We start from the raw sequence: 25247 nt of genomic DNA, 5'->3' as shown, positions 1-25247 counted from the left end.
CTTTGGGTATCTCACTGAAATTTACATACCGCTTGTGCAATCATAACACAAATGGTTGTAAACACTTCTCTTTGTTCAGAAACAGCAGACATGCATGGCTTTCTCATTGGTTTTTTGGTAATTAGAAGCTAATTGCAGCTGTGCCCCACACTTCTTTAATTCCTCTGCAGGGAAGGAGTTAATGAGGTAGCTTGTAAGGTTAAGTTTAGCTGTAGTGTAGATATTACCCTCCCACCCCATTGATCCTTCCGTCGCCCCCCACTGGTCAACACCATCTCGGCAGACAGTCTGGCAATTTTCTGCAGTGTAGGATCCACCCTTAAAGTCCCACCTCCCTGATCCCTCACCCTTCTCTTTTTTTTTTTTTTTTTTTTTTTTTTTCTCCAATACATATTCTTTATTACACAACCCCCTTATAACTAGTTGTTACGGTTGCCTTCAGGCTGGCTGGAAGTTGGACCATAGAAAAGGATGCTCCTAGCGCTCACCAAAGAATCATCAGCACCGTAGACACTATAACTGCTGCGTAGCCACCATAAGTAATGCAGACTCAACGAACCACCGCTGCTGGGCTGGTATCTCGCCATCTGCTCTGCGCCCTGGACCTACGGCCAGGCTCCAGTAGGCGAACCTCTTCCTTCTGTACAGCGAAGCAGGATCAGGAACAAGAGCTCTTACAGGAGCTCAGTAGCTAAGGGAGTATATAGAGCATAGCAATCCCTGTAGTGATTATAGCTGTCCCCTACAAACATGAGTCAAAGCTGCAAGTTAGAGGGTCAGAAAAGGTCTGATGTGCTGGAAGACACAGCCTGCTTTTTATTGAGGTTACATGCAAAAAAGACACTCTCAGGGGGAGGCATAAAATCCCCAATCACACATTTGATACATTTAGGTAGAGAGAGAGAGAGACAACGCCCTTTGACAGGCCATAGTAGAATTACATATCTTCAGCAGATAACAAGAAAACAATGCAGAACATCTTATCACTAGCAGTCTGATTAGACAATGGGAAAGTTTATCACTAAACTTAATTAGAGCTGATCCCAGCAAACTTGTATTTAGAGCTGAACAAAATTAACTCTTAATGGCACACAATGAAAACTAATGCTTTTGTAATAGTGCTCCCTTTCTGTGGAACACTCTGCCTGTGTGGTACTTGGTTCAGTAAGCCCTATTTACTGAACCAAGTGGGAGAAAGCCAGGGACAAGTTATTTTACAGGTCAGGGGACATAGTCTTAAAGGGGCATTGTTCACCAAAGTCACAATATGTCCCCAGATGGTTCTTAAAGGGCCATACACACCCAATAAAAGTTAATGTTTTCAGGGGCACAATCTTCCAGGGGCCATAGTCATGAGGAAGGAGGCTGGCAAATAGGCTTCTCCACGATCCATGGAAGCAGGGCAACTTTTCATTTAAAGGGCCAGTTACAAATAGCAGTTTGTAACATAAGTGTCTGCCATCTTAGGTATATACAGGTAGCCCTCAGTTTACGCCGAGGTTAGGTTCCAGGAGGAATGGTTGTAAATTGAAACCCAGTTTATAATGTAAGTCAATGGGAAGTGAGGGAGTTGGGTTCCAGGCCCCTCTCAAAATTGGCATAAGTAACACCTAATACATTAATTTTAAAGCTTTGAAATGAAGACTTTAAATGCTAAACAGCATTATAAACCTCATAATATAGATTGTATCATCATCAAACCAAGTTTAATGAACAAAAACATTTGCTAAACATCATCTAATAAAATAATTACACAACAGACTGCATCATCATCAAACTAAGTTTAATGAACAAAAACGTTTTTTTACTTGCATTTTTCTGCAATCAGTTCTTTGCATTGTTAGAATGTTAGATAATATTGGGTCTGCACCCATTCTATGCATTTCAATCTTCAGTGATTAATAAGCAGTTAGGCACCCTCATCTGACGCTGCTGGACAGGAAGATAATAGGGAAGTGCCTGCTAAATTTTGCTCGATAGATCTGGTCTGATCTGTGTACACAGATCTATTTAAGGCTGTAAAGCTTGCTTAACTTTGCTGCAAAACAAGCGGACAGCTCCACCTACTGGCTATTTTAATAAGTGCATTGCTTTCCAAATGACTGGAAAAAAAAGGTTGTTCTGAAACGGCGCAAATTGAACCGGCGTAAACAGAGGGCCACCTGTGTGTGTCTATCTATAATTTTTTTTTTTTTTTTTGCAGTGTAGCAAAAAAAAAAAAACCTCCCCTCTCCTAGCATTATCTTTAGTGTAGCAGATCCCTCCCGCCTTCCTACTGACCCTTCCACACCACCGCAACCCCAATGTAGCAAGGGACACAGTGTCTCTCTCTGCATCAGGGATATTCTGCACTACATGAATAGCGCGATCTCGCCGCTGTCAGAGCCCAGGACATCAGCGCCGTACAGGGGTCTTAAGGGCTAAACGACCAGCAGCATCCCTGTACAACGCTGTTTGTTAATGGGTTAAAGTCTATGGAGATGTTTTATGTTATTACAAGTTTATAACCGTAATATAAATTAGACCATAGTTAAAGCATTTTATTATTGCTATGTTGCCTGCATAGAATAGAACATTTTGTCCCTTTAAATGTCCCTGTTTATAATGATGACGTTATGGACAAAAGTGCAGCAGTTTCTCTTTTGTGACATATTCTTACAAGTGTGTATTTTTGGTTCTATAGAGATATGCCGGAGCCATTCTTGAAGTCTGTGGATGAAAATTGGGGAGGTTCCCTCAAGTCCAGGGTAAGTACTTATGGAAATGCCTTTTTATACCATAAGAAAATGCTTTTCTAGAGATTGTACAAATATTAATATGAGCGTTCCTGAAAAGGAACATTAGGATTTAGTTGACTCTGCAGAAAGCAGACAGCTATTTTTTTTTGTATATATTTCACACAAATACTCATTGAGAATATCTCACTCCCTCATATATATCTGTCAGGTTTATTTTCCTGGCAGCAGGAGCTGATTTATACAAATGAGTTTATCAGGAAAACATTTTTTCTAAAACGTATATTTTAGCATATTTTCCATTAAAATGACAGACACATTTAATCCGCAATCTGTAATGGTTTTTTTTTTCCCTCCACAAACCTTAGTTTTTGTTATTGCAAATTATTGAGTATCCTCATTGCCTGAACTGAACTGCCGATGTGCAAATAGATATTGCAAATCTTTAAGACATTTTGCATTTCAAGGAATACGTTTCACAAACTATTCTAATGTATTTTAGATTTGTCTTCAAGTAACAGAATATCCCTATATAAATAAATAAAAAAGTATCTTGACAATTACATATCTGAAAAAAAAAATAGATGGAGAGTTGAGTAATTTTATTACAAACAAATAGTTCAGAAGGAAAATAGGGACAAATAAATATTATCAAGCATCATATCAAACATCATTTAAAGGGACTTTAAACTGCTTAGCACAACTACAAAAGAATAGTAACTACTCACTGTTATTTCATCCTGTTCCTGTAGCTCTTTACGAATCGGTTTTCCTGTTTTAATAACTTAACGGTGCCAGATACTGAAGCTCTGCCTCTTTGTACTGGGCGCCACCATCTTGGTGTTCAGGTATTCTCCCAGTCTGTGACAGAAGCTGTGCACACTCACAGATCAGTGACATAGCCTTCTTTTGTACAGCTGTATAATTTGTTTGGTGTTAGTGCGCATTGTGTGAGGTGTTTTTTTTTTTTTGTTTTTTTTTTCAACAAGCTTTATTGTGAATTCAAACATACAAATCTTGAGAATAAAGCGATTTACAAAACAAACAATTGTTTCAGAATCAGTACCCTAGCAGGATAGAGGTAAAGTCTTTCTTTTTACTAAGTGGTAATGTCCAGCTCATAGTCCTTGACGTGAGGGAGATTCCCTCGAATAGTCCAAGTGGCCTTCAATTGGCCCAATAGAGAATTTTTCAACTTATTTTTAATATATATATATATATATATATATATATATATATATATATATATATATATATATATATATATATATATATATATATATATATATATATATATATATATATATATATATATATATATATATATATATATATATATATATATATATATATATATATATATATATATATATATATATATATATATATATATATATATATATATATATATATATATATATATACTCTCCTCTTATCGCCCTGGGCAAGAAGGATTCAAGATACAACAACTCTTTTGCACCAGGGGAGGAAGTAGAAGAAAATGTGGCATAAGATAAAGTAGTAATAGTCTAAAGAGAGAGTAGAAGCGAACTATAGAGAAAGAGGGGGAGGAAGAGAGATGGGGGGGAATGTAGTGTTCCTGATGGCGAAGTTTTGGGGTCACAGTTAAGAGGATGTTAATTCTGGCTATAGAGAAGGCCAATTATATAGTCTGTGTTGGGGTGGGGTTCCAGGCAACTAACATCATGTCATGCTGCTCCAGTTGGCTGCACTTGTAGTAATGCAACCTTTCCAAAGTCAGTAGTTCGTCTACAGCCAAGCGCCATTCAGTAAGAGTGGAGCGTCTCAGCCGATTTCCAATGTCTGGGTATAAGCTTCTTTGCTCCTGTAAGCATGATTAGGAGAAGAGCCCTCTCATGTCTACTCAAGGTGTCAGGGAGATGCAGGAATAGAATTGTCTCAGGTGAGACTGGTATGAGTGTGTTGAGCTTTTTTGTCATTTCCCCTATGACGGTCTCCCAATAAGATGTTAGTTTAGGGCAAGCCCACCAGACATGTAGGAGCGTGCCTATCTCGCCGCACCCCCTCCAGCATAATGCTGATGTTGCTGGGAAAAACTGATGGAGTCTGGCAGGTGTGCAGTACCATCTAGTCAACAACTTAAGTTGTATTTCTTGGACAGTGGCAGATACTGAGGATCGCTTGGCCAATCTAATCGATTTTAGCCATTCTTCCTCATCAATTGTGTTGTTTAGATCCCTGTTCCATAGTCTAGTATATGATGGGAGCTGGGTGTCTGGAGGAGTGAGCAATAATTTGTATATTTTTGAAATCAGTCTTTTAGGCGGAATAAGCCCAGTACATAAGGTTTCAAAAGGAGTGAGATCCCTAAGGAATTCGGATTTGTTTTTGTGGTGCATTAGAAAGTGTGATAGTTGATGATATCGTAGCCAAGATGAGAATATGTTCCCGTGTGTCTCTATCATGTCTTGATGTGTGCGCAACCTTCCTTCCACTAAAGCGAAATGAAGTATACCATGTCGCAGACTGTAGGGATGGCACCTGCTCCTACTAAGTTCACAGTAAGGTAGCTCTGGATTCTCTAAGATGGGCATCATTGGTGAGGGGGAGGTGGAAATATGTGTACTAGTGGCAATCAACTTATCCCATTCGGAGAATGCTTCTGTCGTTAAATGATACTTATTTAGCAGTTTGGGGCGTTTTGATGCTGGTATCCAGGCTAGGGAGGCCACATTTTTGTAATGTAGAATTTGGCCGTCTATTTTGACCCACTGTTTTTTATTAGTGTTGTGTGCCCATTCTGTCAGCCTCTGCAATAGTATGGCCCTTCTATATAATGACAAGTCGGGAAACCCCAGTCCCCCTCTATCCCTGGGAAGGTATAGCGTCTTTCTGGGTATTCTTGGTCTAACACCTGTCCAGATAAATTGCTCTAGTGATTTTTGTAAGTGGGGAAGGAAATCTGCTGGCAGATGTATTGGCACAGTTTGCATTATATATAAGATTCGAGGTAAGATGTTCATTTTAATTAGGCCTATCTTTCCTAGCCAGGACAACTTTTTATTCTTCCATGAGGATAGGTCATTAATTATGTCTTTACGGAGGGTCAAATAATTGTTTCGGCAGATTTTGCAGATAAATATATTCCTAAATATTTCAGTTTGTTAGCTGCTATGGGGACCTTATAGTTTGTTGCTAAGGACTGGACATGTTCCGGCGGGGAATTGATATTAAGAAGTTCAGATTTTGAGAGATTTAGATGAAAATTGGAGAGCCTTCCATATGTCGAAAGCTCTGACAGGAGTTTGGGTACCGACAGGTTGATGTTGGTGAGGGTGTATAGAACGTTGTCTGCGTATAACGCTGGTTTATGTTCCATTTCTCCTATCTGAACACCTCTGATATTAGGGTTAAGTCTTACTTTCTGTGCTAATGTTTCGATCGATAGAGCAAAATGTAAAGGAGACAGTGGACACCCCTGTCGGGTCCCGTTCGATATGGTAAAAGTATCAGATAATGTGCCATGGGGGCCGAGTACAAAGCAAATGTCATATTGAGGAATGGGCTTCCAAAGTTCATGGCCATCATAACCCGACGCATGAAAAGCCAATCGACCCGGTCGAAGGCCTTCTCCGCGTCTGTCGAGACGAGTGCCATAGGCACTCCCTCGACCTGGGCAAAATTCAGATTTTGAAGGACCTTGGTGGTATTATCCCGCGCCTCCCTGCCAGGAACGAAACCCACTTGGTCAGTGGAGACGAGGCTCGCAAGATATTTATTAAGACGAGTCGCCAATACCTGTGCCAGAATTTTTATATCTAAATTGAGTAGGGAGATGGGCCTAAAATTTGCTGGGGAGTCGGGGGTCTTGCCTGGCTTAGGTATAACCACTATATGCGCCTCAAGCATAGTATTAGGAAGTGACGGTTCCTCTATCAGGTTGTTAAAGAGACGAGTCATCAATGGGCCTAGTGTGGCACTGAATGACTTATAGTATTTTATTGAAAAACCATCAGGTCCTGGGCTTTTTCCACTGGGGAAATCTCTAATAGCTTGTTGAAGCTCAACTGTGGTAATGTTGGAGTCTAAGAAGTCTCTTTGATCTGGCTCTAGTTGAGGCAAGTTTAGAGCGGGTGGGGGCCCCCAGATTGCAAAAAAGGTAGTTGAGTGCTAATGACTGCTCTGAGTCATCATTAGCACTCAAGGGGTTAAACAGCAGCTGTGGTCAGTTATTGTCTGAAAGTGGAATACGGGCAAATGCGATGTGAGATCACAACCTTATTACAGCTGTTGGTGGGTGTTGCAAGGAATTACATGATCCAATTAGGGAGCACATAGCCGCAGATAGATCTCATTGCGTCTCGTCTCAATACCAAACTACCCAGATATGGGTTGAGGTCCAGGGGTCCTCAGGCAGAACTAATAGATGCATTAGCGGTGCCTTAGAGCAGTGATTTTCAACTTTTTTTTTTTTTTTTTTTTTTTTTTTTTTACATTAAAACTTTTGCGGCACACCACCATCCCCCAAATTTTACAAAATCACACACTGTAGCCTAATACAGTGTGTGTGTATCTATCTAGCTATCTATCTGTGTCTGTGCGTAGGTTAGCAACAGCAACCGGCTTCTGTTCCGCTTCGGGAGTGCATTTAAGCAAGAAGGGACCAATTCACGGGGGCACACCTGACGATCTCTCACGGCACACTAGTGTGCCGCGGCACAGTGGTTGAAAATCACTGCCTTAGAGGTTCAATCTAATCTACCTTTTTCTGCCATTACCACTCCTTTCTCGGGTAGTGGCCTGCATAAAGCAGGAGCAGGCGTCGGTAATACTGATTGCTCCATTGTGGCCGCGAAGGACGTGATTTGCGGACCTAGTGAGTATATCATCTTCTCCACCATGGAAGTTACCTTGTCGCAGGGATCTGCTGGAACAAGGTCCTTTTGGTCATCAAAATCTAGATTCTCTGAGGCTGACTGCGTGGAGATTGAACGCTTAGTCCTAGCTAAGAGAGGTTTTTCTGAGAGAGTTATGATACTCTCATCCAAGCTTGTAAGCCGGTTACTCGTTGCATCTATCATAAGGTGTGGAGAACCTACTTATTCTTGTGTGAAAAACTTGGTTTTCCGTTGCTTAAAGTTAAGGTTGCCAGGATTCTGTTTCTCCAGGATGGTCTGGAGAAGGGTCTTTCGGCCAGTTCCCTGAGGGGACCGTTTTCGGCCTTGTCTGTTTTACTGCACTCTGAGCCTTATGTATGTTCAGTCTTTTGTTAGGGCTCTGATTAGGATCAGACCTGTGTTCAGATCTTCGGCTCCCCCTTGGAGTCTGAATCTGGTTCTTAAAGTTTTGCAATGGCTCCGTTTGAGCCTATGCATGAAATTAATATTAAATTGTTGTCTTGGAAAGTACTCTTTCTACTGGCTATTGCATCGGCGTGCAGAGTATCTAAGATTGTGGCCTTGCAATGTGAGCCTCCTTATCTGGTGTTCCATTCGGATAAGGCTGTCCTACTTAAGTTGGGGTTTCTCCCTAAAGTTGTCAGACCGCAACATCAATCAAGAGACTGTGGTTGCTTCTTTGTGACTTAAAAAATCTGAATAGTATCCCTAACAGGCTTGTTCTAAAGTGTTATATGGATGACCTGAGGGAAATGTTGGTTTCTTCCGTTAAATCAGGTGTTAACCATTTGGATAGCTTAACAGGCTATAATCAATGTATAAAAAATAAATGTTGCAGTGAAACCCGTAGCTTTTTTTCTTTGAGGAAACACCAGTATTTACAACTGTATACAATAGGCCAGTCCAAGTGTATAGCAAGACAGTCTATTGCAATGTAAAACAGTTTAGGAAGACCAATATATGATAAAGTGAAACACTCACTCACCCGGATCCTTTTCGTGCAGGGGCTGTATTTCTCTCTGCATGCATTGGCGATCGCTTGATTCCAGTGTATCATAGGCGTAGCAAAATTATGCTATTTCACAAGCGATATGTCGTAGATATAGATATCCAGTTGGGGGGGGGGGAGTGTTTTACTAACTGCTGGTAGCGGTGTTGGGCCTAATAGAGACTGCTAAAAAATATATAACATATGAAAACAGTTCCACCTAGGTGAAAAGAAGTCAAAAAAACGATAAAAGTAGCTGTGACTAAATCACAAAAAGTAATGATTCCACAGACAGATTTGAGTCAACCTAACAACGTAGTGGCTGAACATCCATCATGTTTCGTGCCGTTACAGCACTTCGTCAGGGATAGTAATGGGTTAACTGTTCAGGTGTTAAAAACTCTTTTGGTCCAATCAGAAGTCGTTATTTGATTTAGCCACACATAGTAACCACTTTTGAAGCGTCATAGCTTAAAGTATTGGCATAATCAGACCGGATCAAATGTAGTAACATAGGAACAGTGTAAAAAATGATTAAACGTATATAAAAAACTAAAAAACAAAGACACTATGTTGACATTGATCTCAAATAAAATGAATTAGCATCTTGGTAATGGTATAAAGACAGAACAGCATAGTAGCGTAACATTTATATGGATCACATTGTTATGCACCATCTAAATTACTCCAAGTGGAGAAAATATGTACATAGGGTAAGTATAATACAGTACATACATAGATCATTTTGATATTAATCATTTTAATCAAATACTCACTACTTATTGATGTTATAGGGAACAATACAACATTATAGCACAGTGTTAATGTAGATCACTTCCATATAGAACTTCTAAATGATTTACAGTATATAAACCTAAAATAAAAGTATATTATGTGAATCATTTAGATGAATACATAAGAAAAAAATAAATAAAAGAAAAAAGCAACACAGCTATCCATGCTGTTCGAAGGGTTATGTGCTATAATGTTATATTGTTCCCTATAACATCAATAAGTAGTGAGTAGTATTAGATTAAAATAATTAATATCAAAATGATCGATGTACTGTATTATACTTACCCTATGTACATATTTTCTCCACTTGGAGTAATTTAGATGGCTGTGGTATCGTTACTTTCTGTGATTTAGTCACAGCTACTTTTATCATTTTTGTTACAATAAAGATACATTTTATCTCTATCATCTCGGTCCATTTACTGCTGGACTTTTCACCTAGGTGGAACTGTTTTCATATGTTCCTCCTTTGTGTCCTAATCCTTCTTATTTGAAGGAACGTTTACTTCATAATTTGGACGTGGTTCGCGCCTTGAAGTTTTTTTTATCTTCAAGCTACTAAGGATTTTAGACAAACTTTCTTGTTTGTGGCATATTCTGGGAAGCGTAAAGGTCAGAAGGTCTCTTCGAATTCCTTAGCTTTTTTTTGGTTGAGGAGTCTTATCCGCTTAGCCTATGAAATAGCGGGACATAGACCTCCTCAGAGGATTACGGCTCATTCTACTAGAGCAGTGGCTTCCTCTTGGGCCTTTAAGAACCAGTCCTCTATGGATCAGATTTGTAAGGCCTGGTCCACTTTTTCTAAATTCTACAAGTTTGATGTTTTTGCAAGGTTCAGATTAGGGTCCGCCTTTTTTTTTTTTTTTGTCCCTCTTGGGTATAAGTTTCCCAACAGTAAGGAATGAAGCCGTGGAGTCTCCTTATATTAAGAAGGAAAACATAAATTAAGCTTTCCAGATCATTTAATTTCCTTCTGTATAAGGAGAGTCCACTGTCCGTGTTTCTCCGATAAGTAGTCCCCTAAATTTTGTGTTTTCTTCTGGCACCTTTTATACCCTGATATTTCTCCTACTGTTCCTTGTTCCCTCGGCAGAATAACTGGGCGATAGGGGAAGTGGGAGAGGTATTTAAGCCTTTGGCTGTGGTGTCTTTGCCTCCTCCTGGTGGCCAGGTTCAGTATTTCCCAATAATAAGGAATGAAGCCGTGGACTCTCCTTATCTGATAAGCATAATTTTGTTTTTCTCTTTATGAATTGTTTGAAAATAAATACATTTTAAATATTGTACCAAACTTAACAGGTTAATAATATTTAAAGGGATATGAAACCCAAATGTTTAATTTCATTATTTAGAGAGAGCAGCAATTTCTCCAACATAGGTGTGTCCGGTCCACGGCGTCATCCTTACTTGTGGGATATTCTCTTCCCCAACAGGAAATGGCAAAGAGCCCAGCAAAGCTGGTCACATGATCCCTCCTAGGCTCCGCCTACCCCAGTCATTCTCTTTGCCGTTGTACAGGCAACATCTCCACGGAGATGGCTTAGAGTTTTTTAGTGTTTAACTGTAGTTTTTATTATTCAATCAAGAGTTTGTTATTTTAAAATAGTGCTGGTATGTACTATTTACTCAGAAACAGAAAAGAGATGAAGATTTCTGTTTGTATGAGGAAAATGATTTTAGCACCGTAACTAAAATCCATGGCTGTTCCACACAGGACTGTTGAGAGCAATTAACTTCAGTTGGGGGAACAGTGTGCAGTCTCTTACTGCTTGAGGTATGACACATTCTAACAAGACGATGTAATGCTGGAAGCTGTCATTTTCCCTATGGGATCCGGTAAGCCATGTTTATTAAGATAGTAAATAAGGGCTTCACAAGGGCTTATTAAGACTGTAGACTTTTTCTGGGCTAAATCGATTCATTATTAACACATATTTAGCCTTGAGGAATCATTTATTCTGGGTATTTTGATATGATTATATCGGCAGGCACTGTTTTAGACACCTTATTCTTTAGGGGCTTTCCCTAATCATAGTCAGAGCCTCATTTTCGCGCCGGTATGGCGCACTTGTTTTTGAGGACAGCATGGCATGCAGCTGCATGTGTGTGGAGCTCTGATACATAGAAAAGTCTTTCTGAAGGCATCATTTGGTATCGTATTCCCCTTTGGGCTTGGTTGGGTCTCAGCAAAGCAGATTCCAGGGACTGTAAAGGGGTTAAATATAAAAACGGCTCCGGTTCCGTTATTTTAAGGGTTAAAGCTTCCAAATTTGGTGTGCAATACTTTTAAGGCTTTAAGACACTGTGGTGAAATTTTGGTGAATTTTGAACAATTCCTTCATACTTTTTCGCAATTGCAGTAATAAAGTGTGTTTAGTTTAAAATTTAAAGTGACAGTAACGGTTTTATTTTAAAACGTTTTTTGTGCTTTGTTATCAAGTTTATGCCTGTTTAACATGTCTGAACTACCAGATAGATTGTGTTCTGACTGTGGGGAAACCAAGGTTCCTTCTCATTTAACTATATGTATTTTATGTCATAAAAAAATTTAGTAAAAATGATGCCCAAGATGATTCCTCAAGTGAGGGGAGTAAGCATGGTACTGCATCATCCCCTCCTTCGTCTACACCAGTCTTGCCCATACAGGAGGCCCCTAGTACATCTAGTGCGCCAATACTCCTTACTATGCAACATTTAACGGCTGTAATGGATAATTCTATCAAAAACATTTTAGCCAATATGCCCACTTATCAGCGAAAGCGCGACTGCTCTGTTTTAGATAATTCTGTAGAGCATGAGAACGCTGATGATATGGTTTCTGAAGGGCCCCTACACCAGTCTGAGGGGGCCAGGGAGGTTTTGTCTGAGGGAGAAATTTCAGATTCAGGAAACATTTCTCAACAAGCTGAACCTGATGTGATTACTTTTAAATTTAAGTTGGAACATCTCCGCGCTCTGCTTAAGGAGGTGTTATCCAATTTGGATGATTGTGATTATCTGGTCATTCCAGAACCACTATGTAAAATGGAAAAGTTCTTAGAGGCCCCGGGGCCCCCCGAAGCTTTTCCTATATCCAAGCGGGTGGCGTACATTGTTAGTAAAGAATGGGACAGGCCCGGTATACCTTTAGTACCTCCCCCCATATTTATAAAATTGTTTTCCTATAGTCGACCCCAGAAAGGACTGATGGCAGACAGTCCCCAAGGTCGAGGGGGCGGTTTCTACTCTACACAAGCGCGCCACTATACCCATAGAAGATAGTTGTGCTTTCCAAGATCCTATGGATAAAAAATTAGAAGGTCTGCTAAAGATGTTTGTTCAGCAAGGTTCCCTTCTACAACCAATTGCATGCATTGTCCCTGTCACTGCAGCCGCGTGTTTCTAGTTTGATGAGCTAGGAAAGGCGATTATTAGTAATTCTTCTTCTTATGAGGAGATTATGGACAGAATTCGTGCTCTTAAATTGGCTAATTCTTTCACCCTAGACGCCACCTTGCAATTGGCTAGGTTAGCGGCGAAAAAATTCTGGGTTTGCTATTGTGGCGCAGAGCGCTTTGGTTAAAATCTTGGGCAGCGGATGCGTCTTCCAAGAACAAATTGCTTGACATTCCTTTCAAGGGGAAAACACTCTTTGGCCCTGACTTTAAAGAGATTATCTCTGATATCACTGGGGGCAAGGGCCACGCCCTTCCTCAGGATAGGTCTTTTCAAGACCAAAAATAAACCTAAGTTTCGTCCCTTTCGCAGAAACGGATCAGCCCCAAGGGCTACGTCCTCTAAGCAGGAAGGTAATACTTCTCAAGCCAATCCAGCCTGGAGACCTATGCAAGGCTGGAACAAAGGAAAGCAGGCCAGGAAACCTGCCACTGCTACCAAGACAGCATGAAATGCGGGCCCCCGATCCGGGACCGGATCTGGTGGGGGGCAGACTCTCTCTCTTCGCTCAGGCTTGGGCAAGAGATGTTCTGGATCCTTGGGCGCTAGAAATAGTCTCCCAAGGTTATTCTCTGGAGTTCAAGGGGCTTCCTCCAAGGGGGAGGTTCCACAGGTCTCAGTTGTCTTCAGACCACATAAGAAGACAGGCATTCTTACATTGGGTAGAAGACCTGCTAAAAATGGGAGTGATTCATCCTTTTCCATTAGGAGAACAAGGGATGGGGTTCTACTCCAATCTGTTCATAGTTCCCAAAAAAGAGGGAACGTTCAGACCAATCTTAGATCTCAAGATCTTGAACAAGTTTCTCAAGGTTCCATCGTTCAAGATGGAAACCATTCGAACACTTCTTCCATCCAGGAAGGTCAATTCATGACCAAGGTGGATTTCAAGGATGCGTATCTACATATTCCTATCCACAAGGAACATCATCGGTTCCTAAGGTTTGCATTCCTGGACAAGCATTTCCAGTTCGTGGCGTTTTCTTTCGGATTAGCCACTGCTCCTAGGATTTTCTCATAGGTACTAGGGTCCCTTCTGGCGGTGCTAAGACCAAGGGGCATTGCTGTAGTACCTTACTTGGACGACATTCTGATTCGAGCGTCGTCCCTTCCTCAAGTAAAGGCTCACACGGACATTGTCCTGGCCTTTCTCAGATCTCACGGATGGAAAGTGAACGTGGAAAAGAGTTCTCTATCTCCGTCAACGAGGGTTCCCTTCTTGGGAACTATAATAGACTCCTTAGAAATGAGGATTTTTCTGACAGAAGCCAGAAAAACAAAACTTCTAGACTCTTGTCGGATACTTCATTCCGTTCCTCTTCCTTCCATAGCGCAGTGCATGGAAGTGATAGGTTTGATGGTAGCGGCAATGGACATAGTTCCTTTTGTGCGCATTCATCTAAGACCATTACAACTGTTCATGCTCAGTCAGTGGAATGGGGACTATTCAGACTTGTCTCCGAAGATACAAGTAAATCAGAGGACCAGAGACTCATTCCGTTGGTGGCTGTCCCTGGACAACCTGTCACAAGGGATGACCTTCCGCAGACCAGAGTGGGTCATTGTCACGACCGACGCCAGTCTGATGGGCTGGGGCGCGGTCTGGGGATCCCTGAAAGCTCAGGGTCTTTGGTCTCGGGTAGAATCTCTTCTACCGATAAATATTCTGGAACTGAGAGCGATATTCAATGCTCTCAAAGCTTGGCCTCAGCTAGCGAGGGCCAAGTTCATACATCAACCATCAGGGGGGAACAAGGAGTTCCCTAGCGATGGAAGAAGTGACCAAAATCATTCTATGGGCGGAGTCTCACTCCTGCCACCTGTCTGCTATCCACATCCCAGGAGTGGAAAATTGGGAAGCGGATTTTCTGAGTCGTCAGACATTGCATCCGGGGGAGTGGGAACTCCATCCGGAAATCTTTGCCCAAGTCACTCAACCGTGGGGCATTCCAGACATGGATCTGATGGCCTCTCGTCAGAACTTCAGAGTTCCTTACTACGGGTACAGATCCAGGAATCCCAAGGCGGCTCTAGTGGATGCACTAGTAGCACCTTGGACCTTCAAACTAGCTTATGTGTTCCCGCCGTTTCCTCTCATCCCCAGGCTGGTAGCCAGGATCAATCAGGAGAGGGCGTCGGTGATTTTGATAGCTCCTGCGTGGCCACGCAGGACTTGGTATGCAGATCTGGTGAATATGTCATCGGCTCCACCATGGAAGCTACCTTTGAGACGAGACCTTCTTGTTCTAGGTCCGTTCGACCCACTCCAGCTGACTGCTTGGAGATTGAACGCTTGATCTTATCAAAGCGAGGGTTCTCAGATTCTGTTATTAATACTCTTGTTCAGGCCTGAAAGCCTGTAACCAGAAAAATTACCACATAATTTGGTATATCTGTTGGTGTGAATCTGCAGGATTCCCTTGGGACAAGGTTAAGATTCCTAAGAGTCTATCCTTCCTTCGAGAAGGATTGGAAAAAGGATTATCTGCAAGTTCCTTGATGGGACAGATTTCTGCCTTGTCTGTGTTACTTCACAAAAAGCTGGCAGCTGTGCCAGATGTTCTAGCCTTTGTTCAGGCTCTGGTTAGAATCAAGCCTGTTTACAAAATTTTGACTCCTCCTTGGAGTCTCAACCTAGTTCTTTCAGTTCTTCAGGGGGTTCCGTTTGAACCCTTACATTCCGTTGATATTAAGTTATTATCTTGGAAAGTTTTGTTTTTGGTTGCAATTTCTTCTGCTAGAAGAGTTTCAGAATTATCTGCTCTGCAGTGTTCTTCTCCTTATCTGGTGTTCCATGCAGATAAGGTGGTTTTGCGTACTAAACCTGGTTTTCTTCCAAAAGTTGTTTCTAACAAAAACATTAACCAGGAGATAGTTGTGCCTTCTTTGTGTCCTAATCCAGTTTCAAAGAAGGAACGTTTGTTGCACAACTTGGATGTAGTTCGTGCTCTCAAATTTTACTTAGCAGCTACTAAGGATTTCAGACAAACTTTGTCTTTGTTTGTTGTTTATTCTGGTAAACGGAGAGGTCAAAAAGCAACTTCTACCTCTCTCTCCTTCTGGATTAAAAGCATTATCCGATTGGCTTATGAGACTGCCGGACGGCAGCCTCCTGAAAGAATCACAGCTCACTCCACTAGGGCTGTGGCTTCCACATGGGCCTTCAAGAACGAGGCTTCTGTTGATCAGATATGTAAGGCAGCGACTTGGTCTTCACTGCACACTTTTTCTAAATTTTACAAATTTGATACTTTTGCTTCTTCTGAGGCTATTTTTGGGAGAAAGGTTTTGCAAGCCGTGGTGCCTTCCATTTAGGTGACCTGATTTGCTCCCTCCCTTCATCCGTGTCCTAAAGCTTTGGTATTGGTTCCCACAAGTAAGGATGACGCCGTGGACCGGACACACCTATGTTGGAGAAAACAGAATTTATGTTTACCTGATAAATTACTTTCTCCAACGGTGTGTCCGGTCCACGGCCCGCCCTGGTTTTTTTGGTCAGGTCTGATGGTTTATTTTCTTTAACTACAGTCACCACGGTAACATATGGTTTCTCCTATGCAAATATTCCTCCTTAACGTCGGTCGAATGACTGGGGTAGGCGGAGCCTAGGAGGGATCATGTGACCAGCTTTGCTGGGCTCTTTGCCATTTCCTGTTGGGGAAGAGAATATCCCACAAGTAAGGATGACGCCGTGGACCGGACACACCGTTGGAGAAAGTAATTTATCAGGTAAACATAAATTCTGTTTTTAAGTAACTTTCTACATTTATTCCTATTATCAAATTTTCTTGGGTATCTTTATTTCTTGGTATCTTTCTTTGAAAAAGTAGGAATGAAAGCTTAGGAGCTGGTCTGAATCCTAAGCTTACATTCCCTGCTTTCTCAAAGATAGCAAAAGAATGAAGAAAATGTGATAATAGGAGTTAATTAGAAAGTTGTTTAAAATTGCTGCTCTCTCTAAATCGTAAAAGGAAAAAAAATTGGGTTTTATATCCCTTTAATCTGAACATGCTCATGTAAATTACACTGTATATGTCTAACATGTTTTCTCTTTCTCCAGTGAGTTAACTGATTTTCTTTCATTTCTAGCTTTTGTCAGGAGTGACAAGCCGAAGCTTTTCAAGGGCCTGCAGATTAAGGTATAGCACCATTTATTCCGTGTCTTAAACTGCTTTTAAACTAACTTGAAATCCCGGTTAACGTGCGTGTCTAGGAACAGATTAAACACTGGCAAAGACCACACCCACAGAGCTGGGGTAGATAACGGTGCAGCTCCAGCAACATAAAAAATAAACCAACATAAAATTGTGGGGGGAGTCCCCTGAAAAACTTAATTCATATTTGCGCACCCAAGAAAACTTACACTGCTCCCTTTTTAAAGGGCTATGAAACACATTTTTTCTTTTATGGTTTAGATCGAGCATACGATTTTATCATGAAAGATAAAATGTGGGTTTTGTGTCCCTTTTTAACTGCAGATTTTTGTAAATTCCTTTAAGCAACTCAGTGACTTCCTTTGCAAATACATTTTTTTTTCTCACTGTTATGAGGGGGGACACTTATAATATTCCAACAATTTGGGACATTAACAATGAGGTAAAGATATAATTACTTGAATATTATCACTGGAATCTGCAATGTATGTAGATAATGTTAATCCTAGGTCTATACGCTTTTTGCAAATACTTTTTTTTAACGGAATTCTTTCTTTTTTTTGTGTAGCATGTCGCAGGGTTAGACAAACTTCTGTACTGTAGACTCTAATTATGAGAAAATCGGGCAAAATTAAATGTCATTACATGGCATTGCTTTGTTTTTATTATGAAAAATTCTCTTTAAAATGAGCCCAAAATGCTAGAAATCACGTTCCTATTTAACCTACTTCAGAATATTTTTTAGCATGAAATAAAATAAGTAAAGGGTCATAACTAGAGATGCCCTAACTCACAAATGGGCTTAAACACATAGTTAAAGTGCCACTTGGGACACGCATAGCACTGCTGGTCCCAAGTTGATACTAACGGTCACCCAATCAGCAGTGTTAATTGCACAGCTGGGTTGTACCATCAGCAGCAATTTCTGCTCAGAACACAGTTCCCTGCAGTTCCCAAAAAGTATATTAACTGTGTGTTTAACCCCCACAAAGGTGATAAATACAGAGTTGGGGTGTTGCTAGTATTAAAATTTACATTCTCTAATAAGATTTTTTTTTTATTTATTTTTTTCCTTCACATTTTAAAAAAAAAAAAAAAAAAAAGTGCTGTAATACATTTTGATACATCTTATGTTAGATGGAACAGAGTAAAACTTTGAGGATGTAGTTTTTGGGTAGAAACAATAAAGAAAGCAGACTAAAGTTTATGGAAACCGAGTTCTATTTACACAATACTTTATTTCAGATTCACACAAGCGTAAGATTCCTTTCTAGCGGACGCTGTTTGACATTTAATCCACATGTTTGAGTTATGATTTGATCTCATATAAAAATAAATAAATTCTATTTTCTGCAGTATGTTCGCGGCTCTGATCCTGTTCTGAAGCTCCTGGACGACAATGGGAACATTTCTGAAGAACTAAGCATTCTCAAGTGGAACACTGACAGCGTGGAAGAGTTCTTAAGTGAAAAATTAGATCTTTTATAAACTCATCCGGGATGGAAATTGTCACTAGCAGTTGATGAATTGTATAGAGACCTTTTTATAATGATACAATTGTGCTGTTTTTGTAATGGGTAAGATTTTGTGAACTAGTGACTATTTCCCCTGCCTGTTACCCCCTGGTTACCACAGAAGGCTTCAGCAAATTGTTGCTACTTTCTCTGGCAACCAAGGGGTTAATCTTTTGATCCTGTACAGCCCAGGTTTGGAAGCCTGTTCTCTTCATTTAAAACCCTTTTGAAAATCCTAGTACAGCTATCTACTTTCTTTTTGGTTTTCCTCTCTTAATATTGCATTGAAAAGAGCCACATTCCAAAGATAATTTAATTTTTATTGGTTTGCAGAAAATATGAAAAGGTTTTAATTGTAAGCCAAACTGGACTGAAGTGGTATTGGCAGCTCAGCAAACTTTAGCTATATACCACCCGTGTAAGGTAGCTGCGTGTGTCTGGACTTTTAAACTGGTATTCTCATTACCGTCTATGACCTAAACATCTTGAAGATGACATTATACTTGTTTGTTCATGTAGGGGCAACCACTGATATATACAGGTTTTGGTTTAAAAGTATTGCTACAGTATCCAGACGGAAAACACTGATGTAGTTAATGTTATAATTGTAAAAATGTGGGTACTAATGTTTCTCCTGCCCCATTTTAAAGTCATTATATTATATGGTAGATCTACCATTGTGCTTGGCCTTAAAAATATATCACTAGGGGTACCGCAATGTACATAAATACATCAGTAAGGTACCACAAGGTATATAAATACATCAGTAAGGAGGGTACTGCAAGGTACATAAGTACATTAGGGTATATGTATTTATTGAAGGATTCTTTATGATTGGGTTTTTTTTTGTTTTTTTTGTGTTTTCTTTTTAATACAAATGATCATGAAGTAGCTGGTGTCATTACCCTTTTATAGAATCTAATTTAGACTTTAGGCTTCTACGATTCCCTTCTCATCTGTAAAACTTAATATATATATAAATATATATAAATATATATATATATATCTCATTTATACGTCCTGAAACCTGCTATAGCAATGGGAGCGTAATGGGGAACCTTTTTGTTTTTAGCAAGGGTATAGAACAACCAATACATACAATGTAGACAAGAACTCTTGAGTATGGATCCTGTTTATCTCAGCTTTATGTTGACACCAGCAAATCTAGAGAGAACCGCTTGTAACTACGGACATTAGTGCGCATTATCACACATTTCAAGTCTTAGAAACTATTTTACACAAATTGTAATAAAATGCACAAGAATTGCGGGATTTTGACTTGTTGGAGGGTGAAGAAGTTTTTTAGCTGATTTTTTTTTTTTTTTTTTTTTTTTTTTTTATCATAATCACTGAGATTAAAACAATGCCTTTTGTACCTTGCTTTTGGTAATGTAAGGAATCTGGGTACTAGTCACAAAACACAGGGTAACATTCATCAAATGCAATTACTATACTGCCTTAATGTTTGTTGGAGACCTTAAAAATATATACAGGACGGTATTATTATTATTCATCTGGAAATGGTATTGGCGCTATTCCCAAAATGTGTCAAGCGTTTGGTGAATGCTACCCTGTCTTTTGTGTTTGTTGATTTCATATGCATTTTGTATCGCTGCTTTTTCTAGTATCGGTGTCCTGTATGGAATGATTTTGTTTGTGAAGATGGAAGGACTCTGTTCTCTGCATTAGACGTGACACATTAGGGTGAGACACGTTAGTGAAGACTGCACAGAAAACCCTTACGGGGCTTGTGGATGTCTGATGTCCTGTGTGATATACCCCAATGTCTTGCTATATTGCATTAAACATGAGTACAATGAATTGATATTGTTGAAGGAAAACATTGTTAAAATGAAATAAAGTTTTGGTTTTTTTTTCAAGTTTTTTTGATCATTGTGCTTTTATTTGTGAGAGGTGAGAAATTCTTGAACTTCTAGTTGTCAAAATAAAAACAAAACGGTTCTTGATTGGATCCACCCATTCTTTCCAAGTGATGCAATCTAACCAGTAGACTGACTCTGAAAGAAATAACACACCTCCTAAAAACAATCATACATTTATTAAAAAAAATATCTGGCAGTTCCCTTAGTCAGTACAACAATGTTTAGAGAAACACAATATACAAATCTTACCCCTTTGAAAATCATGTTCTCTGGGAATCTTAGCAGCTGTATGACACGCAGCCCTATTGTCTCCTGTCCTTATGCCTGTACCCTACCACTACCTCATTGTGCATGCTGTTCTATAAAATGTTAACCCTTGCCTATAATGTCCTAAGTGTTACTTAGGGGACTGTATAGTCCAAATAATTTTTTTGTGATTTAAATAGAGCATTCAATTTTAAAGGGATAGTCAACACCAGAATTTGTGTTGTTTAAAAGGTAGATAATCCCTTTATTAACCATTCCCCAGTTTTGTATAAGCAACCTAGTTATAATACATTTTTTTTGCTTCTGTGATTACCTTGTATCTACGCCTCTGCATACTGCCCCTTATTTCAGTTATTTTGACACTTGCATTTTAGCCAATCAGAGCTTACTCCTAGGTAACTTCACGTGCGTGAACTAAATGTTATCTATATGACAGACAAATGCATTCACATAAGAGGTGACCTTCAAGGCCTAAGAAATTAGCATATGAAACTCCTAGGTTTAGCTTTCAACTAAGAATACCAAGAGAACAAAGCAAAATTGGTGATAAAGCAAATAGGAAGGTTGTTTTAAATTACATGCCCTATATCAATCATGAAAGTTTATTTTGGACTTGACTGTCCCTTTAACCCCTAACGACCGAGGACGTGCCAGGCACCTCCTACAAAAAACGGCCATTAACGACCAAGGAAGTGCCTGGCACGTCGTCAGGGGTTTCAAGCACTGGAAGTGATCGTGATTGCTTCCAGTCACTTTCAGGGTATTGCAGTGATGCCTTGATATTGAGGCATCCTGCAATACCCTTTTTTTATCCACCAATGCAGAGAGGGCCAATCTATGGCCCTCTCTGCATTGGCCAGCGATGGTGCCGATCGTAGCAGGGAGGCGGGTGGGCTGCCCATCGCTGGAGGGAGTTCCGGTTGGGCCGGAAGATGGGGCCGGGAGCGTGCAGGGGGGGAGCGTGTGGGACTGGAACCGGCAAAAGGGGGGAAATGTTGGAAAAGGGATCTGGGAGGGGGGTAGGGTATTGAGGGGGGGCAGCTACACTACAGAAAATTGACATTTCTTTCATGTAATTGGCAAGAGTCCATGAGCTAGTAACGTATGGGATATACAATCCTACCAGGAGGGGCAAAGTTTCCCAAACCTCAAAGTGCCTATAAATACACCTCTCACCACACCCACAAATCGATTTTTACAAACTTTGCCTCCCTATGGAGGTGGTGAAGTAAGTTTGTGCTTGATTTTCTTCTGTGATATGCCCTTCTCAGCATTTTGAAGCCTGATTCCTCTTAGTACAATGAATGTCAGAGGGATGTGAAGGGAGTATAAACTATGGAATTCTATGGTTTTCCTCGCTGGAAATCTTTTCATAGGTTCTCTGTTATCGGTCATAGAGATTCATCTCCTACCTCCCCTTTTCAGATCGACGATATACTCTCATATTCCATTACCTCTACTGATAACTGTTTCAGTACTGGTTTGTCTATCTGCTAAATGGATGGGTGTCTTTCGGTAAGTATGTTTCATTACTTAAGACACTCTTAGCTATGGTTTGGCACTTCATGTATTAATGTAAAGTTCTAAATATATGTATTGTACTTATATTTGCCATGAGTCAGGTTTATGTATATTTCCTTTTGCAGACTATCGGTTTCAAAATTGGGAGAAACGTATTTGGGAAGTTATTTTTTTTTTTTTCTTACCTAGAGTATAGTCTTTTCTTCAAAATTGACTGTTTTCTTTCATTTTCACGTGCAAAATTAGGCTTGCGAGGCCGCAAAATGCTATTTATTGCTTCATTCTTGGTGCAAGAATTCTTTTGGCACTAACGTACATTCGTTGACACAAGTTCGCCATTTGTAGCGTCTTAGTTGACACCCGGTTCCTTGCACAAAGTTGCGTCTGCCATGACGCGAGTTGCGTCATTTCCAGATGTTAGTGCCAAAAAATTTCATTTTGTATTGCGCATCATACTTGGCTCCAAATAATTTAATTACCATATTTAAACCCCAATTCCTATATGCCTCTTGCCTTTCTCTATGCTCAGAGGGCTATACTGTTTGCATTTTCTTTCATGTAATTAGCAAGAGTCCATGAGCTAGTGACGTATAGGATATACATTCCTACCAGGAGGGGCAAAGTTTCCCAAACCTCAAAATGCCTATAAATACACCCCTCACCACACCCACAAATCAGTTTTACAAACTTTGCCTCCTATGGAGGTGGTGAAGTAAGTTTGTGCTAGATTCTACGTTGATATGCGCTCTGCAGCAGGTTGGAGCCCGGTTTTCCTCTCAGCGTGCAGTGAATGTCAGAGGGATGTGAAAAGAGTATTGCCTATTTGAATTCAATGATCTCCTTCTACGGGGTCTATTTCATAGGTTCTCTGTTATCGGTCGTAGAGATTCATCTCTTACCTCCCTTTTCAGATCGACAATATACTCTTATATATAACATTACCTCTACTGATTCTTGTTTCAGTACTGGTTTGGCTTTCTACTACATGTAGATGAGTGTCCTGGGGTAAGTAAGTCTTATTTTCTGTGACACTCTAAGCTATGGTTGGGCACTTTTATATAAAGTTCTAAATATATGTGTTCAAACATTTATTTGCCTTGATTCAGGATGTTCAACGTTCCTTATTTCAGACAGTCAGTTTCATATTTGGGATAATGCATATGAATAAATCAATTTTTTTCTTATCTTTAAAATTTGACTTTTTCCCTGTGGGCTGTTAGGCTCGCGGGGGCTGAAAATGCTTCATTTTATTGCGTCATTCTTGGCGCGGACTTTTTTGGCGCAAACATTTTTTCTTTGTTTCCGGCGTCATACGTGTCGCCGGAAGTTGCGTCATTTTTGACGTTTTTTTGCGCCAAAAGTGTCGGCGTTCCGGATGTGGCGTCATTTTTGGCGCCAAAAGCATTTAGGCGCCAAATAATGTGGGCGTCTTTTTTGGCGCTAGAAAATATGGGCGTCACTATTGTCTCCACATTATTTAAGTCTCTTTGTTTATTGCTTCTGGTTGCTAGAAGCTTGTTCACTGGCATTTTTTCCCATTCCTGAAACTGTCATTTAAGGAATTTGATCAATTTTGCTTTATATGTTGTTTTTTCTATTACATATTGCGAGATGTCCCAGATTGACCCTGAGTCAGAAGATACTTCTGGAAAATCGCTGCCTAGTGCTGGATCTACCAAAGTTAAGTGTATTTGCTGTAAACTTGTGGTATCTGTTCCTCCAGCTGTTGTTTGTAATGAATGTCATGACAAACTTGTTAATGCAGATAATATTTCCTTTAGTAATGTTACATTACCTGTTGTTGTTCCATCAACATCTAATACTCAGTGTTCCTGTTAACATAAGAGATTTTGTTTCTAAATCCATTAAGAAGGCTATGTCTGTTATTCCTCCTTCTAGTAAATGTAAAAGGTCTTTTAAAACTTCTCATTTTTCAGATGAATTTTTAAATGAACATCCTCATTCTGATAATGATTCCTCTGGTTCAGAGGATTCTGTTATAGAGGTTGATGCTGATAAATCTTCATATTTATTCAAAATGGAATTTATTCGTTCTTTACTTAAAGAAGTCTTAATTGCATTAGAAATAGAGGATTCTGGTCCTCTTGATACTAAATCTAAACGTTTAAATAAGGTTTTTAAATTTCCTGTAGTTATTCCAGAAGTTTTTCCTGTCCCTGATGCTATTTCTGAAGTAATTTCCAGGGAATGGAATAATTTGGGTAATTCATTTACTCCTTCTAAGCGTTTTAAGCAATTATATCCTGTGCCATTTGACAGATTAGAGTTTTGGGACAAAATCCCTAAGGTTGATGGGGCTATCTCTACTCTTACTAAACGTACTACTATTCCTACAGCAGATAGTACTTCCTTTAAGGATCCTTTAGATAGGAAAATTGAATGCTTTCTATGAAAAGCTTACTTATAGCAGGTCTAAGAAGATTACCTGAACATATCTTTAGTGGATGTTGCTGCAGCTTCAACTTTTTGGTTAGAAGCTTTAGCGCAACAAGTAACAGATCATAATTCTCATAGCATTGTTAATCTTCTTCAACATGCTAATAACTTTATTTGTGATGCCATCTTTGATATCATTAGGGTTGATGTCAGGTATATGTCTCTAGCCATTTTAGCTAGTAGAGCTTTATGGCTTAAAACTTGGAATGCTGATATGTCTTCTAAGTCAACTTTGCTTTCCCTTTCTTTCCAGCGTAATAAATTATTTGGTTCACAGTTGGATTCTATTATCTCAACTGTTACTGGAGGGAAAGGAACTTTTTTTTTTTTTTACCACAGGATAAAAAATCTAAAGGTAAATTTAGGTCTAATAATCGTTTTCGTTCCTTTCGTCACAATAAGGAACAAAAGCCTGATCCTTCACCCGCAGGAGCGGTATCAGTTTGGAAACCATCTCCAGTCTGGAATAAATCCAAGCCTTTTAGAAAACCAAAGCCAGCTCCAAAGTCCACATGAAGGTGCGGCCCTCATTCCAGCCCAGCTGGTAGGGGGCAGATTACGATTTTTCAAAGAAATTTGGATCAATTCAATTCACAATCTTTGGATTCAGAACATTGT

General features: G+C 39.8%; 1 protein-coding gene across 1 annotated transcript in view; it reads left to right on the top strand.

Annotated features, from left to right (window-relative positions):
- SELENOF (selenoprotein F) overlaps positions 1–20381 on the top strand; it is a 54869-nt gene extending 34488 nt beyond the window's left edge. Inside the window, exons 3-5 of the mRNA XM_053693914.1 lie at positions 2684–2747; positions 16923–16972; positions 18344–20381. Of these exons, the coding sequence (XP_053549889.1) occupies positions 2684–2747; positions 16923–16972; positions 18344–18475 (246 nt within the window). The 3' untranslated portion in view covers positions 18476–20381. The remainder of the gene's footprint in view (positions 1–2683; positions 2748–16922; positions 16973–18343) is intronic.
- The last annotated feature ends 4866 nt before the right edge of the window (positions 20382–25247 follow it).

Source organism: Bombina bombina, chromosome 10, assembly GCF_027579735.1.
Source record: "Bombina bombina isolate aBomBom1 chromosome 10, aBomBom1.pri, whole genome shotgun sequence".
NCBI lineage: Eukaryota > Metazoa > Chordata > Amphibia > Anura > Bombinatoridae > Bombina > Bombina bombina.
This window is presented reverse-complemented; position numbering and strand designations above follow the sequence as displayed.